The sequence below is a fragment of the Dipodomys spectabilis genome, unplaced genomic scaffold (assembly GCF_019054845.1).
Source record: "Dipodomys spectabilis isolate Male_0828 unplaced genomic scaffold, ASM1905484v1 ptg000024l, whole genome shotgun sequence".
Taxonomy (NCBI): domain Eukaryota; kingdom Metazoa; phylum Chordata; class Mammalia; order Rodentia; family Heteromyidae; genus Dipodomys; species Dipodomys spectabilis.
The window spans coordinates 24,264,894-24,282,977 of NW_024870701.1; the positions used below are offsets into that span (position 1 = coordinate 24,264,894).

Sequence of the window (18,084 nt, forward strand, 5' to 3'; positions counted from 1 at the left end):
TCCATCTTTCTTTATCTCTCTTCCTTCCCTGAACCTAGTGTCCTTTTCTCCAGTGTCTATGACCCAGGAAGAATGATCCTAGCCATGTGAGGGTTCACATTTCTAAAGTTTCTAAAGATAGACATTCTATCCCCAAAGAGGCTGTAGAAGCTCAGACACTGTCCACATATCATAAGCTGCTCTGGCTAGCAACTGGAAACAACATATCCCAGTAACAATCAAAATGGAGTTTCCTTGCAAATGAGCTAACTTGTGTGTACATAAGCATATGTGTGCATGGATGTGTAGATGTATATGTGGATGCATATGATCTTAGGATCTTAGGAAGTTCACTTACAGTTCCGATGTTCAGGGTTTCAAGAGTAAACTCATCCACCCGGCCACGTTCAAAATAGTCTTTGAGATTATTATCAGAGACCAGAAGCACTTGCTTGATGGTGTCAGATTTTTCCCCGTAGAGCTTGATGTAGACCTTAGAATCGGTGCTGGCCCCAGAGATATCTCCAGTCTTCACACTGATGTGATAGCGGAAGTCTAAATAGTGCCATGCAGAGGGAGAAAGCAGCAGGTTAGTGTAGCTTTGGTAACAAGGAGTAAGGCACCTAGAGTGCCTAGAGCAGGAGGGGGCCTGCAGTCAGGCAGGACAGAAGCGAGGAGGCAGGCCTGCATTCTGTGACTCTCTGTGACTCTCCCTACACCTCAGTGGAGCTCCTTCATGTACAAAAGAGAATTCTGATATGTGCCTTGCTGACTCCATAAGGAGTCAGCGAATGGGCTGGCAATGGAAAACAAATAACAGCAAGTTTCAGAGACAGCCATCACCTAGTCAACTTCCCCTCTGATAAATGAGGAAAAATTGAGGCTAAGGGTACTCATTCTTTCTAGATAGTGTTTTAGCATATTGTATACATGGTATTATTGCTAAGTATTCTAATTATGGCTCCATTACTAAGGAATATGAAGTTTGAAAGGCCATATGTTTGGTGCCAGTTAAGGAGCCAGGGGCCAGGAGTAGTGCCCCATGCCTATAGTCCCAGTATATGGGAGGCCAAGATTGGAAGATTATGGTCAGTTGCAAGTTCTGGGGGAAAAAAATCTCAAGACTATCTGAAAAACAATAACTAAACCAAAAAGTGGGAGAGTGTGGTTCAAGTGCTAAAGTGCCTATCTGATTAGCACAATGCCCTGAGTTCAAACCCCAGCACCATAAAAAAAATGAAGTTCTTAATGGGACACCACATGCATGACACTCCATTTTATCATCCAAGAAAGGTCTTCACTGCCTATGTGCAAAGATTAAAAAACACCCAAAGAAGAGGAGAAATGCACTGAAAACGTGAGCCAGGATCCAAAGTACTACAGGCTGGTTATCAGATGTATGTCTTGGGCAAAGAGAAGGAATCAGAGACAAGGGATGCTAATTCCGAGGCTCACCACTTTCTGTTGCCTTAGGGTCTTCCCACTGTGAAGAAGGGTCTAGACAAGGTGAGCAAAGCACACCTGGCCCAGCCAGATCAGCTTCCCCAAGGTCATCCAAGGGCAACTGAAGAGTCTTTGTCTTTGCTGCTAAAAGATGCACCTAGAACTAGAAGAACTCTCCCATACTACAATTTCTATCTAAACTGTTTTCAAGGTTCTGCTTAGGAAAGCAGTGGGTGGGGCCTTGTTTACTAGGTAGGATGGAGCCTGAAGAGTGGGAAGAGAAGGAACATCCTGGGAGCTAATCCCAGCTCCATCTCAACCATGGGTTTGGGTGTCAGGTGGTGTGTGAGAGTGCTTCCCTGGCCATCGGTGTGATCACTGTGTCTTTTGAGGTCCTTCCTAGTTCTTAAGTCCTGTGATTCCAAGCTTAGACACTGGACACTCTAGTTCTTAGGAAAAGTCAACTGTAAAATTTTAGCTCCTTCAGATCTCAGTTTCCCTATCAGCTGAACAGGCAACCCAAGATGGAACTGGTACACATGAGGTGCTAGTATTGATGGGATTCTGTAGATATGTTTCTTTTGAATTTTGCCTTAAGCTCCTGATCAAACCATAGGATATGAAGAAATATCAGTAAAGAAAACTATGAAAATTATATTAAGTGAAGTAAGCCAGGATCAAAGAAACATAGGTCCCATGGTTTCCCTTATCTGCAATTACTAGTATATGTCTAGGACAAGCAGAAAAGGTCAAAAGCTATGTACATATGACCATGTAAGATGATGTTAAGCAAAATAAACCCTGATAGGGACGTAAGAGTTTTTAATCTTTCTTGCTGTTGTTTTTAATGTACTTTTAATGTACTATGTGATTTTTTTTGATTCTTTTGTATGTTCTTCTCCCATGGTATAACCCCTGTTTTCACTGTATTTGATTCCAGTGCCCTGCATTTGTATATGCAATTTTCTAATTTGAAGAGGGGAAGGGAAATAACAAAATGCTTAATTAAGGATACAAGTTGACCCATTGTAACAATAAGATGTACAAGACACTATGTTGAAAATGAACTTTACAACTTTGGGGAGGGAGGAGTTGGGGAGGTGAGGAGGGAAGGGATGGTAGGGGGAAAACAAAGGAGGGGGTAACAATGCTCAATAGGAAATATACTCACTACCTTACTCATGTAACTGTAACCCCTCTTACAGTATCTTTACAACTACATATATATATATATATATATATATATATATATATATATATATAACTATGAGCCCTCTCAGACACAACACAGAAATTTTAAAAATCCTCATTTTAATGTCTCCACACACAAGGAATGGTAGGCTCCCCTGTGCTTATGTTAGCTGATGTTATTGTTTATGTTACTTATTACTTGTTGACCCACATGCATTCAGGCCTTACAGTCATGGCCATATAGGTCTGGCACACAAGCTGAGACACACGAGAAGTTTCCCCCTCTCTCATGTCTCTCCTCTCCACCTCCTCTGTGCTGACTCCATAAAATGAAGTGAAGAGCATGTGTTTGCTGCTCCTGTGTAGCTGAGGGAAAGCACCTGTCATGCCAAGGGCACAGCCACTACCTGGTCATCAGGATGACTCACTCTTAAGTGTGGCACTGCTATCACTAGGCAGCAGCTCTCGGACCAGCTGCCCATCATCCTGATCCTTGTCCAGCCACCTGTGGGAAAGCAGAGTGTGTTAGCTCTTTAAGTGGTACAGGGAGATGTTCCAACCAACATGCCATCACTGGAGTCTTCAGGGAGGCCCAGAGCTCTGATTCAACAATGGAGAGTGAGTCTACAAGCAATCCTAGAAAAGCATCCTAACTTAGACTAGGTAAGGAGGACTTCTTAAGCAGGTAATTGCTGGCTGAGACTGGAAGGCTGGCATGGAGCATCTCAGAAGGAGTAACACATCTTGGGATGGAAGGCTAGGAGTTGATGGAAGACCTCTGTGGATGGAATACAGTGAGTGATGGACACATTGCTGGCAGATGAGGCTGGAGGGGAGAAGGCCATAGGATGTTAGGTCATCACAGTAAAACACCGTCATTATTGGAGACAAAAACCAGCTGGGCGCTGGTGGCTAGCACCTGTAATCCTAGCTACTCAGGAGGCTGAGGTCTGAATGTTGCAGTTTGAAGCCAGCTTGGTCAGGAAATGCTGTGAGACTCTTATTTGCAATACACTACTCAAAAAAGCTAGAAGTGGCCCTGTGGCTCAAGTGGTAGGGTGTTTGCCTTAAGCAAAAGAAGCTCAGGGACAGCACCCAGGCCCAGAGTTCAAGCCCCAGGACAGGCAAAAAAAAAAAAAAAAAAAGGAAGAAAAAAATACACTCTTCTTCGAGTCCATCATGTTCATGGCATTGTGCCAGAGCTTCAGGTGGAAAAAGCCATAGTCATAAAATTGACAGAAACCCACACAGTCCGAGGCCTATATACTGACAGGGAAGACAGGACAGGCCGAATGCATCACCGAGCACCAAGATGAAAATGGACCAAAGTAAGTGCTATGGGTAATTAGGAAAAGGATAAGGACTCATGGTAGAAGGGCTTGAATATGGGGTCCTCAAAGATGGATGAGATTCGCCTTCAAGAAAAGCTAGATCTGTGCTCAAGCTGGGGTTTGATAGCTGTAACTCTGTGAGCTGTATCCCTATCTTCCTGCTGGTCAATCCTCAGCGATAAAGGTATGGACTATCTACCTGAAAAGCACCTTTCCTACCGAGTCCAAAAAGACCCTCATGCAATCATGGGATATCTGTGCCCAGCACTCAGGCTCATTTTAATCTGGTGTCAATGGCAGCAGAATAGATAGTCTCAGTGTTTTTCCAGAGTGTCGTAGAAACCAAGACATTTGTCCTTTATCAAAGCATCTGCCCACCTGAAATCTTAGTGCTTGTCTTCAGTTTATCCCATCACACTTCAGAGAGGGTATGACTCCTGGCCACTGAGCCAGGAGTCACTGCTTCCTCTCCCCTCCTGAAAGGGAGCTCAGGACTCCGAAATCACCACCCTTTCCTAGGGCCTGAGAAGCCACACGGGCTCCCCTATCCCACTTCTCCCTCCCAGTCCCACAGTCTCACCTGCCCATGGAAATTTGCTGTTGGTTGTCTATTAAGCAACAACGAAACTGATTCCTCCTGTGCCTTTGGGGCTGTGAATCCAGAACACTGAGATATAAGGACACATGGTAGAACCCTGAGCATGAATGACAGGGAACTGGGGAACAAGGAGCTGCTAGCCAGAGCCCCTAAAATTGGCCACTAGGGCCTTCCCCTGTCTGTCTTACTGAGGTCACCTAGCAACTCCCACAGGGATGGAGGCTGAAGGGCAGAGCACTTAAATGTCACCTGGTCATGCACTTGCAGGAGAGAGATAGATGCTAGCAGGCTCTTAGTTCTTGGAAAACCCCATCTACTCTCCCTTCTCTCCTCCACTCACGCATCCCCAGCTCCTCCCCCACGGTAAAAAGAAACCATGACGTGTTCTTTCGTTCTCCACTCTAAATACTTGCAGGATAATAATAGATCTTTCCCCAAAATAAGTCACATCCTTTTAGCTTCAAATACTCCAGCCTAGTTTCACAGTGATATGTGGCTAAATGGATAAGCCAGTCTGCTGGTGACTTCATAACTCTTTCACACACACACACGCACACACACGCACACGCGCACACACACACACACACACACACACACACACACACCACCTGCCATAGCCCAAACTCTTCCTGCTTTGTGCTATGCTTCAGGGGAGTGAAAGCACTGTAACACCTTAGGTAAGGAAAGAAGCAGTATGCAGGCGCAGGTCTCAAGCTGATCATACAGTGCTCACCTCCCAGGTGTAGCTATAGAAGAGTGTGAAAGGCCACCTGGATGGCCAGGAAACACTGCTCCTTGTTCTCCAGTGTCTCCATCAGTGAACTCGACATCTCTCTGAGTCCAAACAGACTATATAGGAAAGTCCATTTTTCACTGTTTTTGTTTTCTGTACCTTTTGTCTCAAATGTTAGTTTATCTGCTTGGGGGAGGGTAAGGGAGAGCACAGAAATGGTGGGACAAAGGGTGAACAAATGCAGCAGTGATACTCACTAGACACTATGTTGAAAATGAACTGTATAAGTTGTAGGGGAAGAGGGCAGGAGAGAAAAACAGGGAGAAAGCAAGGGAAGAAGTAACACTGTTCAAAAGGAAATTAACTCATTACCTGACTTATATAACTGTAACCCCTCTGCTCATTACCTTTACAGTAACAATTTTTTTAAAGAGTGAAGCAATTTTACTTCATTTCTGTTGGGGAAAGAGAGTGAAAACTAAATCATATACCCTGAAAACACATTAACAAGGAAGAGCTGTGGTTATTCCAATGAAATTACACCTTTGCTTCACAAGTTTAAGTTAGCATGTAATTCTCTGAGGTAACCTTTATTTAAATTCAGAAGTTGTTGAATTTTATCATGAGAAAATACTGATGCGTTGGTTCTGAGGCAAGCAGATAAAACTTGCTGCCATAGCCACTTGTAAGACCAGACTACCAATCTGCCTCTGCTCTAGTCCCACTCCAAGACCCTTCCTAATTCCCTACTTCATGATCACGAAAAAGTATGGATAAATGTCCTTGAGACAAAGGGACATCACATCCCTATCAGAAGGTTGGTTGCTGAGCAAAATAAAAATCATCTTAATAGTCAGGTACCCATGGCTCATGCCTATGATCCTAGCTACTCAGGAGTCTGAGATTTGAGAATTGCAGTTAGAAACCAGCCTGGGCAGGAAAGTCTGTGAGACTCTTATGTCCAATTAACCATCCAAAAGTTGGAAGGAGCGGTGTAGCTCAAGTGGTAGAGCCCTAGCTTTGAGCAACAAAGCTCAGGGACGGTGCTCAGGCCCTGAATTCAAGCCCCACAACCAGCATGTGTGCGTGCACATGCGCGCGCACGCGCACACACACACACACACACATCCTCTTAATGACACATGTACAGTATTGCCCTTGGTTGCCCTTCATTGAATTTCCAAGTGAAACCATTAATTAAGGCCTCGTGTTTAGGAACTGAATATCATTAGTATCATTTTAACAGAATGCATTGTGGGAATGGGCATCACAGAACACCTCTTCTGTGAGAGGGACCTTCTTTCCCTCCCCTCTATTCCTATCAGTCTTCAATTGTCACAGGTGCCAATCCTCAGAGCCATGGCGCTCTCTTACTCAGACCTGCTCCCATGCTGTGAGATGATTTCCCATGTTACACATCCTTTACTTCAGCTTTAATACATGCATGCGTCTCTCATTAGTCCTGCTCATTTAACTCCATTCTTTGTTTGAGACACCAAGAACCTGGGATAATACCTAACTTACAAAGACCTCCAATCAGTAACACCAGCTATTTTCAAGCAAAGACAACGAAAAGTGCATTTGAACATGCAGTGTGGGTGGGGTGCGCAGGGGAGGCCTAAGTGCCACCAGCAGGGTCACCTCTTCCTTGCACCAACTCCAGCCCCAAACCACTATTTCTTTTCCTCACTGACTCAGCCTAGGGCTGGTTCTTCCTCAAATTCAGGGACCATAACTCACGCTGGAGAAAGTGAATGCAGTAGGAGTCACCTACCTGAGACATGGAAACTCCACGTTGTCGCTCTCCGGCTGTCCTTCCTCTCTCACCAGCACCCGGTCCAAGTACCAGCTGCTATTCGAGCCTTTGCCATCATGCCTGACCCGTACTCGCCTCACCTTCCGCATGGTAACTGACTCGATGGTGAACTCATCAGCCTTTAGGAAGAGGAAAACAGCAAGGTAGCTGGAGAGTGGCCACTGTGAGACCCAGAAGTCAAAAACGTAGGGGTGGTGCCAGGCTGGTCTTTCACAGGTACAATAGAGGCTGACACCCAAAACAGACCTCCCCACCCCTGATTCCTCTTGCTGGGACATCATTGAAATCAAGACTCCAACCATCTGTGCCTGTAGGTTTTAGTTAAGCAAGTGCCCTTACATATATATGTATATGTATATATACATATATATATGTATATATACATATATATATATATATATATATATATATATATATATATATGCACTTGTTGGTGGCACTTCTAGCTGGCTCCATTTGAAAGCAGTATCTGTCATCGAATTATAGTCTCCATTAGGTGTCATTCCAGGCTTCTTTTTTTTTTTCTTTCTCCTGGGAATTGAACCCTTGCCCTTGTACATGCTAGGCAAACGTCAATAAAGGAGGCTATGCCCTTATTTCTTTTGTTCCTATTTTATTTTGGAGGCAGAATCTGGCCACTACCTTCTTGGACTGGCCTCAAATTCAATATCTCCTGAGTAGCTGGGATTACAGGTGTGTGTCACAATTCCTAGACCTATGATCTCCTTTTAAACAGTAGCTTCCCTGAAAGTACAGATATATGCAGAAGTTATCAACCACTAAGTACCATGAATTTGTTCCCTAACTACTTTGCTATGAGGAATCACTGGTCCTCTTCTAAAACAAGAAAATTGTTTAGGAGGATTGTCTTACTAACGTCACAGTTTTTCCCACCTCTGAGACAGCCAATATATGGTAGGGACTGGAGAATTTCAAATCTACGTGAATGCAGATGGAAGTCTCCAGAGATAAGAACAAAGAGAGACTAGTGTAGGAGAATGGATTCTGAAGGCACAGAAGGAAAATAGGAAAAAGGTGGCTGGAAGGGAACTGTGAAAGGTACCCCCTTTCCTCAAATGTACCTGACCCAACCCAGAGTTTCCTGTGCAGATGGTCTTTGCCCATGATCCAAAGAAGCAGGCCAGCTTGGATTGACCCAGAGAGTGGTCAAGGCTCACAATCCACTTCACCAAGGAAGGGGTGGTAAAAGGAAGCAGAGCAAAGACATCTGCAAATCCCCCTCACCTTCAAGCCTCATGTTATTGCAGAAGACTCTTTACTGAATACCGACTGTGCACCGTGAGCCACATCTGACCCCAGTGGCAGTTCATCAACTCTCCTTAATCATCACAGCAGCTTCCTTTCCCTCACCGTAGGTATGAGGAAGCTAATGCCCCTGCTAAAGCCACTCAGTGGGTTATTGAAAGGAAAACTGAACACACTTGTGAGTCCAGCAGCAGACCCCAGTTCTCCACATCTATACTTCATATCTTTCTTATTTTGTTTTCAAAAAAGACATGAATAAGTTGCCCCAGTAATCATGCTCAGTATAGAACGCAAAGCTCCCTCGATCCTTGAGCACCTGCCAGCTTTTCTCCATGGTAACTCCTCTAGTGCACAGCTAAGATGCCGGGCACCCTTCCCCTTCTTCCCACCCTGAGGTAAGAATGGTGCTGCTCCTCTCTTCCCTTCTTCCTAAAGCTTGGAGAAAGGGAGACCATGACTCCTCTGGGATGTCTCTCAAGTTCCTGTTACATAGTTCAAGGATTCATGTAGGTATCTCACATTAATGAGTCACAGTGGACCAAAAGCTCATGAACCAAATAGACCAGACACTGCTATGCCCTACTAGTGTCTCCTGCAAGAATGCCCAGTCTTCCGTTCCTCTTGCCCAGAGCAGTGATCTGTGCTCTACGAGACCCCAACATCAGCCATCAGCCCTATCATAAAAGAGCAGATAAGGCAGGAAACAGGCACTTACGTTGCCTTTCTCAAACAGCTCAGTGTTGTTCCTGCAGTTGTAGAGCAGCCGCTCGCCTGTGTCCCCCACATCACCATAAAGGCAGAGGTAGACGTTGGCATCGGTCCCTGCACCTTCAAGCTCCCCTGTGCAGACGGTCACGCGGTAGCGGGCCACTGGAAGGTGGGACAAAAAGAGAGGGACACCATTGGCTGGCAGCATCTGTTCCCATCTCCAAGCTTTATGTCTTCCTGTCTCCCAGCTCTCACTTGGCTTCACCTTGCCTCTTACACCAACTATGCAAACCCCACTGCTGTGAGAGAAAGCTGGCTTATCCCCAAACCCTTGGCCTGGACAAATAGATGTTCCCACTCATGGCCAATGGTCAGAATCCCATGGAAAACTTCCGTAAGACTTCAGATTCCTTTTAGGAAGAGGCGAAAGGGAGTGTGATAGATGGGGTGAAATGGATTGGAATACAGTGTAATCATGTGTGGAGATGCAATGGTAAAGTCCCCCTCTCTATAAATAATATAAGTCTATACAATTCAGCTTCCTATACCCCTTTAGGCTCCCTAACTCTAAATTTTCAGAGATAAGACTCATAAACCTGAAATTTTGTGAGAGATTTTCTCTCACCTTAGTCACAATGGAGCCATCAAGAAAACAAACAACACCAAGGGCTGGCAAGGATGTGGAGAAAATGGCACACTCAGGCACTTTGGTGGAAATGTAATCTAATATAACCACTGTGGAAGTCAGTAAGGAGGAACCTCAAAAAGAGAAAATTAGACAGACTCTACCATACCACTATTAGGCATATATCTAAAGGCGAATAAATCAACATGAAAGACACCAGCATGCCTATGTTTGTTGCAGTACTGTGCACATAGTCCAATGATAGAGGCAGCCAGGGTGCCCAACAACAGATGGATGGATAGAGAAAATATGATACACATACATACTATGGAATGTTACATAGCCATAAAGAAAAATGAAATGATATCATTTGCAGGAAATGAATGCATTGGAGAACATCATACTGAGCAAGAGAAGCTAAAAGATAGATGTTTTCACTCATATGTGGAAGCTAGACTTAAAAGACATACATATTCATAGGCATCTACACTTATGTACATTTACATATATCTATATAGACAAACATAGACATGAGTCTAACTAAGGAGGGGTCGGGAAAAAGAATAATGGGGGTGAAGAATTTTCACATACATTTTGAAAAGATGAATATTATCTAAATTGTTTGCAACTATGAAAACTGCACAAGGAAACCTACTGACATTGTTTTTGGAATGGGGAAGAAGAGAAGGAAAAATGATAAGATGGGATGGGATTGATTGGAGCACACTATACGCGTGTGGAAATGTAGCAATGAAATCCCCCTCTAATGAAAGCTAACTAATGCAAGCTTGTAAATGGACTTAACATTTCAATCACAAGGGAGAGTCTGGTAGTCATCCTGCAGGGATGAGCTGGGTCTGCTTACACCAAAGTTACTCAAGCATCAAGATTGACGAAGCTACACCCCTACAAGAGCAAACTGAAGATGTATGATTCACACAGTGAAGAGTCCTTGCGAGAGCTTGACAGGCCTCCAAAGAAGTCCAACAATGGTCAAGGAAGCAGGAAGATAGTAGTGAGTAGGTGGAGAGATTGAAACGAGGGCTCCTGTGCTAGAATAGGACTTATGTGATTTGAAATTCTAGCAGTGCCAAAGGACAGAGGATCCAGGCTTTCTTAACAGCGTGCCCAGGTATGAGGCAGAAACGGAGAGAGGACTGATGTGGTTTGAAAGCTGTCAGTAGTCAAATAATTAAAAAGAAATCCGGCTCTTTATTATACAACGATTGTATTGTTTAATGGGGTGAATTATCTGACAAATGAATTGTATCTGAAGAAGTTGTTTTTTTAATGGACTCTAGTCATTAATAGTCCATCAAAAACGAATATAAAGTATATCAGAAATGAGACAAATCACCAAGAAGTTTAATTCCCTGCACAAATTATTTCTTCAGTATGACATTTGGAGATACAATGACATTTGACCAAAAAAAAATCAACCATTTAGTGCATGTATGGCCAAAAACACCTGTTAGAGGAAAAAATGGAGGCCTTCTTGAGCAGAGCTGGCAAAAGCCAGCACTTAAACCATGAGTTGACATTGAGAAAAAAGTCTCCTGCTCCCTAACACTGTCTCCTTACTGGGAAACAATTAAACCGTCCCTGCCTTTTTTAATTAACTCTTTTTAAAAAGTCTAATAGTACAGGTGCTACATCTTCAGCCTTTGTATAAGTTGACTCTGTGTGCCACTCTCAACAATAGGGGGGGTGGAGACAAGAAGAGGAATGAACAGCATTGACCAATAACTTAACAACAGACAGGAAATAGGAGTTGGGCTGGGAATGCGGCTTAGTGGTAGAGTACTTGCCTAGCATGCCTGAAGCCTTGGCTTCAATTCCTCAGTACTACATAAACAGAAAAGGCCAGAAGTGGTGCTATGGCTCAAGTGGTAGAGCTAAACTTAAGCAAAAGAAGCTCAGGGACAGTGCCCAGGCCCTGAATTCAAGTCCCAGGACTGGCAAAAAAGAAAGAAAGAAAGAGACAGACAGACAGACAGACAGACAGACACAGACAGAGAGAGAGAGAAAGGAGGAAGGAGAACAAAAGGGAAATCAAATACACTTCACTGTAAGTTGTGATGAAGGCCAGTCCTGTTTTATTGCTTTTTTATCACTCTTGGGCAATTCCCAGAAGCCAAATGATGATGGTATTCGGAAATGCCTGGCAGTGCAAAGGTCCCCTCAATTAGAAGCCCTCACAGATCCTTTTCCTGTCTAGTGGCCCCTCGGAGCCTCACAGCCATGAAGGCCCCAAGCGCTGGCCAGAAGTCGCTGGACAATTAAAAATCATTATATTGTTAGACATCAGCAGTGAAAGACTTTAAACAGATGGGTAAGGACCAGAGCCTCTTGGGCTTTAATTTCAAAATTATAGCTCAGTCTGATTAACGACAGGCAATGATGTTCGACACTCAAGTCCAATGGACTCTTGCCCACTCATCAGTGGTGTATAATCACAGTGGAGAATACAGATCTCATTTGTTTTACTATCTCCTGTAGCTCCCGAGGGAAAGGCAAAGTACAAAATAAATTATGAGCTCATATGTGTTTGTCTATGTCTCCTGGTCTCTGTTAATCAGTATGAGCACTCCCCAAAACCTCAGGGCTCTCAGACATAGCATTAATTGCTTATTTGGCTGACCACTCTTTTGTCAGTGAAATGGGGACACACAACTTCAAGCTCAGAGAATTGATTTTCGATTGGTATTTACTTATTGTTCATGATTCCAAGACTCAGTATTTGGAGATTTCTAGGAAACCATGCCCATTATTTATTAGGCACCAGTGCCAGCTGAGGGAAGGGAAGATGTTGCCATCATCTTGGTTTAGTGTTATAAAGAATAACACAGGTTGGAAAAGAATATCTGAGTGAGGACACAGATGTGTTCCAAGAACAAGAGAATTGGGGGGGAGGGGCAGAGAGAACAGTTGGGAGAAAGCAACTGGAGTTAATAGGGGCTCAAATAACTTTCAGGGACTACCAAGAGGCAAAAGCTGCCCTTACAGTTGGAACTGTATTCAGCCCTTCTACTTATGCTAATCCCCAGAATTTTTTCTCATTGAAATGGTTCTTCAATTGACTCATAGAGAACAAAGACTAACTAATAATGAAAACCAAATAGCAGCCATGACAGCCTCCCACATTCTGCATATTGTACATTATCTGTAAAAATGTTCTTCCTAGAGACTCTTTGCTGTCGACACCCCTGGTAGAAGACCTGGCTCAGCTGTCATTTCATGTGCAAAGTCTTCTTGCCTGGGCAGGAAGGTTAGCTCAGCTGAGTTTCCTTAGCATTCACTGATCAAGGCTTACCAGTTCCTCCTTCAAAACGTTTCTTAGATTTACTGTTCCTTCTCTGGTCTACTCAACTCTGCCCAATTTCAAGGCCTCTTTTTCTCTCCCCTGGATGACCACTTATAGGTTTATCCCTCAAATCTGCCTTTGCATGTCCACAAATGGAATGGCAGTGACAGACTAGTGGAAACATGGGGAGTAGTAAAGGTTTCAAGGACAAGGTAAAGTAGATCAAGGTCAAGAGAGGGTTGGAGGGCAGAGGCTTGAATCAGAGAGGCTGGCTTGACAAAAGACACATTCCTGGGCACAGCCCTGAAGGAGCCTAATAGTACAGCTATGACTGAACCTAGGAATCTGCATTTTAATCAACAATCCAGGCCAATTTATCTTGTTTTCAAAGATAAACTTCTAAATTTGCTAGCAGAGAAAAGATGGTTGAACTGTAACTCAAACTTAACAAGCTATACAATAAACAAGAATGAAGATCGAAGTTTTTAAAAAATATGTTAGACCTCTCTGTACATCTCCAATGCTTCAAGACAGTCTTGACTCAAATGTTCTATGCCACGTTTACCACATATTCTAGCTTTGGCTCCAGCATATCAGGTTGTCGTACCTGTCCACCAAACCATTTGCAGATAGACACTTAGATCTGTTTGTGGAACACACACACACACACACACACACACACACACACACACACACACACAAACACATATGCAGAGATTCTGACAGATTGACCATTCCTGTAGGATCAGAGCAAACAGAAATGGACTGGAGCAGAATTAGAGGTTTTCATAGCTCTTCTTTCTTCTGGACTGCATTTAATCTGGTCTTTCCCTTCTGGGGAAAAGGGAAGAATCTAGTGATTGCTGCCATTGTGACCATCACTGATCCAGGTCAGTTTTCACACAGATGGATCATTCACTGCACTTTATGGTTTTGGGTTGAATTATGATTCTTGTCTTGAAGATATATATTTAGATCCTAATCCTCAGTACCTCAGCATATGACTGTTTGAAAATAGGCTCTGTTATAAGTAATTAAGGTAAAATGAGATCATATGGTGAGCCCTAGTCTGTAATAACTGGTTTCTTATAAAAGAAGAGATTAGTATACAGACGCTCATATGCTTAGAAGGAAGATAATGCAAGGATGCAAGTCAGGGAAAGAGATCTCAGGAAAACAAGACAAAAGGAGCCTATCAACAACCTGATCTTGGACTCTGGCTTTGAGAACCTCATGAAAACAAATTTTTGGAAGCTGGATGCTGTGTCTCACTTCTGTAATCTTAGCTACTCACGAGGTTAAAGGGTCAGAGCTCAATGCTAAAAAAAGTTCATAAGACCTCATCACAACCAATAAGAAGCTGGGCACAGTGAGTATGTCTGTCATCCAGCTATGCAAGAAACATAAATAGAAGAATCACAGTCTCTATCAGTTTTAAAAAAAAGAGTAATAGCCTATTTTAAATATAAAAGCAAAAATGGTTGGGGGCATAGCTCAAGTGGTAGAGTGCCTGCCTGACAAGCTTGAGGCCAGTAACTAGTAAATAAATTCTTTCATCTGAGCCACCATCCATTTTAGAGAGATTTGTTGTAGACACCCCAGTAAGCTAATGCATTGTCCTAGGACTGTGGAAGGAGTCGGTGTCTACAGAATAGGGTACATTACACCACCTTCAGTGAATTGGGGCAGGTGACACAAGGTCACTGGAAGACTGAACTGTGGGAGGTGACAATTTCATGATACCCACAGCAACAGTCTACAAGTACAGAGCGGGTCAAAAAGATGTCCCCCTCCCTCCTTGCTCCACAATTTCTGATGAAGGAAATGGGGTTCTGGAGGGAGAGTCATGCTTCAGTCAAGGCAAAGAGAGAACAGATTAAAAAAAAAACATTTGGAGCATTTGAAGTAAAAAAAAAAATGACAAATTTCTCTTAGGAAAAAACTTACTAAATTGATGAACTACAAGTCATTTAAACCAAGCCAATTTTCTTTTTCTTTTCTTTCTTTATTTAAACCAAGACTGGGAGTAGGGGAACAAGTATAGAAACAACAACAAAATTTGGGGAGCTGCAGAGCAGCTGGAAAAGTGATCAGTACATTATTATAGTGGTTCTCAAAGTGTGGGTCCCCCAAGGAATTTCTTAGACAAGTAGATTCTTGGGGTCTGCTCTACAACTACTGAATCTATAACTGCAGTGGGACCCAGAAGTTTGTTTTAACAAGCACTCTAAATGACAAAGCTCCTGGAAATTAGAGAACACTTAATGTAGCAGGCCAGAGAAAGTTGGTTGGTCCAGAGCTATCAGTTGTAAAATTTTGAGAAGCAACCCACAAAAAGAGCTTAGGAAAGACAGAGCGCCAAATCATGAGTATTGATAAGAAAGAATAGAAATCAATTAAGTTCCCCATTCTTTGCATCTATAGGTTCAGTTCTGGCACACTTCATGGATAGATTAGGGAAGAGTAGATGAATTTCTGCTTTGATGGACTACATATTACAGAAAGTTCCAATTAGATGGATGGGGGGTGAGGGTGGGTAGAGTCATATGGTACTGTCATATTTACAGATAGATGATAGCTTTGTTTCCAAGGCAAGTATTATTAACTATAAAGAGGTAGAGCTATAAAAAGATAGACTATAAAAAAGATAAGCCAGACCATAAAAAGATAGATAGACACAAAGCCATGAAGCAAAATGTCTATTTAAGATCTTGCTGTTGCTTATGGATTGATTGTGGCAAATAACTTCCTCAGTTCTTCATCAGGCTATCATCTAGATAGAGATAGATAGATAGATAGATAGATAGATAGATAGATAGATAGATAGATAGATAGATAGATAGATAGATAGATAGGTAGATAGATAGATAGATAGGTAGATAGATAGATAGATAGATAGATAGATAGGTAGATAGATAGATAGATAGATAGATAGATAGATAGATAGATAGATAGATAGATAGATAGATAGATAGATAGATAGATAGATAGATAGATAGAGGTTTGAACTCAGAACCTTATGCTTGCTCAACTTGTTTGCTCAGCTGGTGCTCTACCATTTAGCCATGCTTCCAATCCAAATGCAAATATTCTTCAGTAATATACTTAAGAATGAAAATGAACCATAAAATAGAGTAAATGTGATTGCAAGCTTACCTAGTTAAACTGACAGATTAAATGGTCTTATTTTAGGTACTAGCTATTTGGGAGATTTTGTGTGTGTGTGTGTGTGTGTGTGTGTGTGTGTGTGTGTGTGTGTGTGTGTGTGTGTGTGTGTGTTGTGTATTTGAGTATATCTCTAAACAAACCTATCTAACAAATAAATGTAAAGCTTCTTCTCTGAAAACAGAGTTTTCATAAGTATCAAGATAATCTGTGAATGACATAGTTGAACTATTTTGTAGTTCAGGAACCATGGGTGCCCTCATTTGCCATATCTTCTTAACCTTTTGTGATTTTTGCAATATTACTTTATTATTGAAAAAAATTAAGGACTGCCACAAGGTTAACAAATGGATTCATTATCTTAAATGCCAATTTTAATATCAGTGTTATATTGAGAGCTACAAGCTCATTTCAGAGTCAGTGAAAGAGAATGCTGCAATCATTTAGTAATGTCTGTCATGTAAAGGGAATAGAACATTTACCAGTACTCTACTACTATAATGTAGAGGCAAAATCACCTCCTTTTGGATTTTTGGAAGTGAATGCTGGACTCCAGGTAAAAAGCTTAATCCCTACTGGACTTAAATAGAGATAGAAGACTCACTAGGTAGTAGGCAAGTGTGGCTACAATAATTTGATCCAGTCTTCCTTTTGGGAAAAAACTTTCAAAATTTCATAATTTGAATGGTACAAGAAGAGATTTCATTTCAAGGAGGCCCTATAGAACTATTGTTTTATGCAGATCCTTTTCATTCCTTCATGGCCAAATGGAATGCCCATCAGTGTCCCTTCCCTCCACACTACACCTGTCATGGTGGAGTTTTAGCATTACATGCCCTGAAGATAAGTACCTCAAACTAGTCTTGAAGCTCTGGCCTTCTAAATGCTGTGGCATTAAGAAATACTGCTGGTGCCCAGTAGACAAAACCATCAGCTCATGGGTCAGAATCCCACTGGCACATCAAGCTGGAGCTCCACTGTCTCCCCCAAGATGGAGAGCCAGTCAGTACTTACTGCCCATTATCCTCCGCACTGTTGGACCTTCTGCAGTCATTTCCCTCACAATCTCATTATCATCCTCATTGGCATCCAGCCAGCGATTGCAATTGAAGTTATATTTGTCTTTGTTCAGAATGTTCATCAGTGTCATCTAGAATGAAGTCCAGAGGTGAGTAGGTAAGGGTGCCAGAGATTCTCATCCATGCCCTGGAGTCCCCATCCTGCCCTATCATCTCGGTAGGACAAAGGCCATCTTCTAATGATAACCCTTGGGGAAGGTAGAGGGCCAGATTAGTATTTCTCTCCTTAGTCCCAGATAGATCAATACTTGCCTAACATCCAGGTAATTGAACACAATACAAGTCCCATTGAACATTCTCTGTCTACTTTGGAAGGCCTTTCCCTATCTTTCCCCATCTGTAATTACCTGTTACCTATATCCACCCTTTTCTACTCCATTTCCTAACATACTGAGGTAGGTAGGTAGGTAAGTATATAGATAGATGGATAGATAGATAGATAGATAGATAGATAGATAGATAGATAGATAGATAGATAGATAAACACAGCCAGGAAAAGGGACACTACTTCTGGCTTTTTCCCCACCTCCCCCTCCAAGGTGCATCTCACCCTTTCTAAGTGCCATCCAGAGCCAGGATTCCTTCTATCATGCCATGCCCGAATTTTATAAAATCTGCCGAGATCTGGGAGCTCAATCTATAAGGGGAAAAAAAGGGCCAAATGGCCCAATGCAGAAAATACATTTACCCTCATAACTGACTGTAGGCAGGTGGATGTTTCTTCAGAGTGAGGATAGGCTTGCACTGAGCCATCCTACAACACTCCCGCCTCTCATGTTTCTGGTGACCAGCAGCTCATAGAGCCAAGAGAGCCAGTGGAACAAGGGTTCAGTCTGGGATGGTGAA

The 18,084-nt window shown here is 42.7% G+C and overlaps 1 protein-coding gene across 3 annotated transcripts in view; it reads right to left on the reverse strand.

Moving 5' to 3' along the window:
• The window catches only part of Loxhd1 (lipoxygenase homology PLAT domains 1), a 136,992-nt gene that overhangs the window by 69,023 nt on the left and 49,885 nt on the right, over positions 1-18,084 (reverse strand). For all 3 annotated transcript variants that reach the window (XM_042675216.1, XM_042675215.1, XM_042675214.1), the window contains exons 11-16: positions 17,789-17,875; positions 17,174-17,309; positions 9,073-9,227; positions 7,050-7,210; positions 3,042-3,118; positions 338-534 (exon numbers count right to left, since the gene is read on the reverse strand). In XM_042675216.1, coding sequence (XP_042531150.1) covers positions 338-534; positions 3,042-3,118; positions 7,050-7,210; positions 9,073-9,227; positions 17,174-17,309; positions 17,789-17,875 — 813 coding nt within the window. The remainder of the gene's footprint in view (positions 1-337; positions 535-3,041; positions 3,119-7,049; positions 7,211-9,072; positions 9,228-17,173; positions 17,310-17,788; positions 17,876-18,084) is intronic.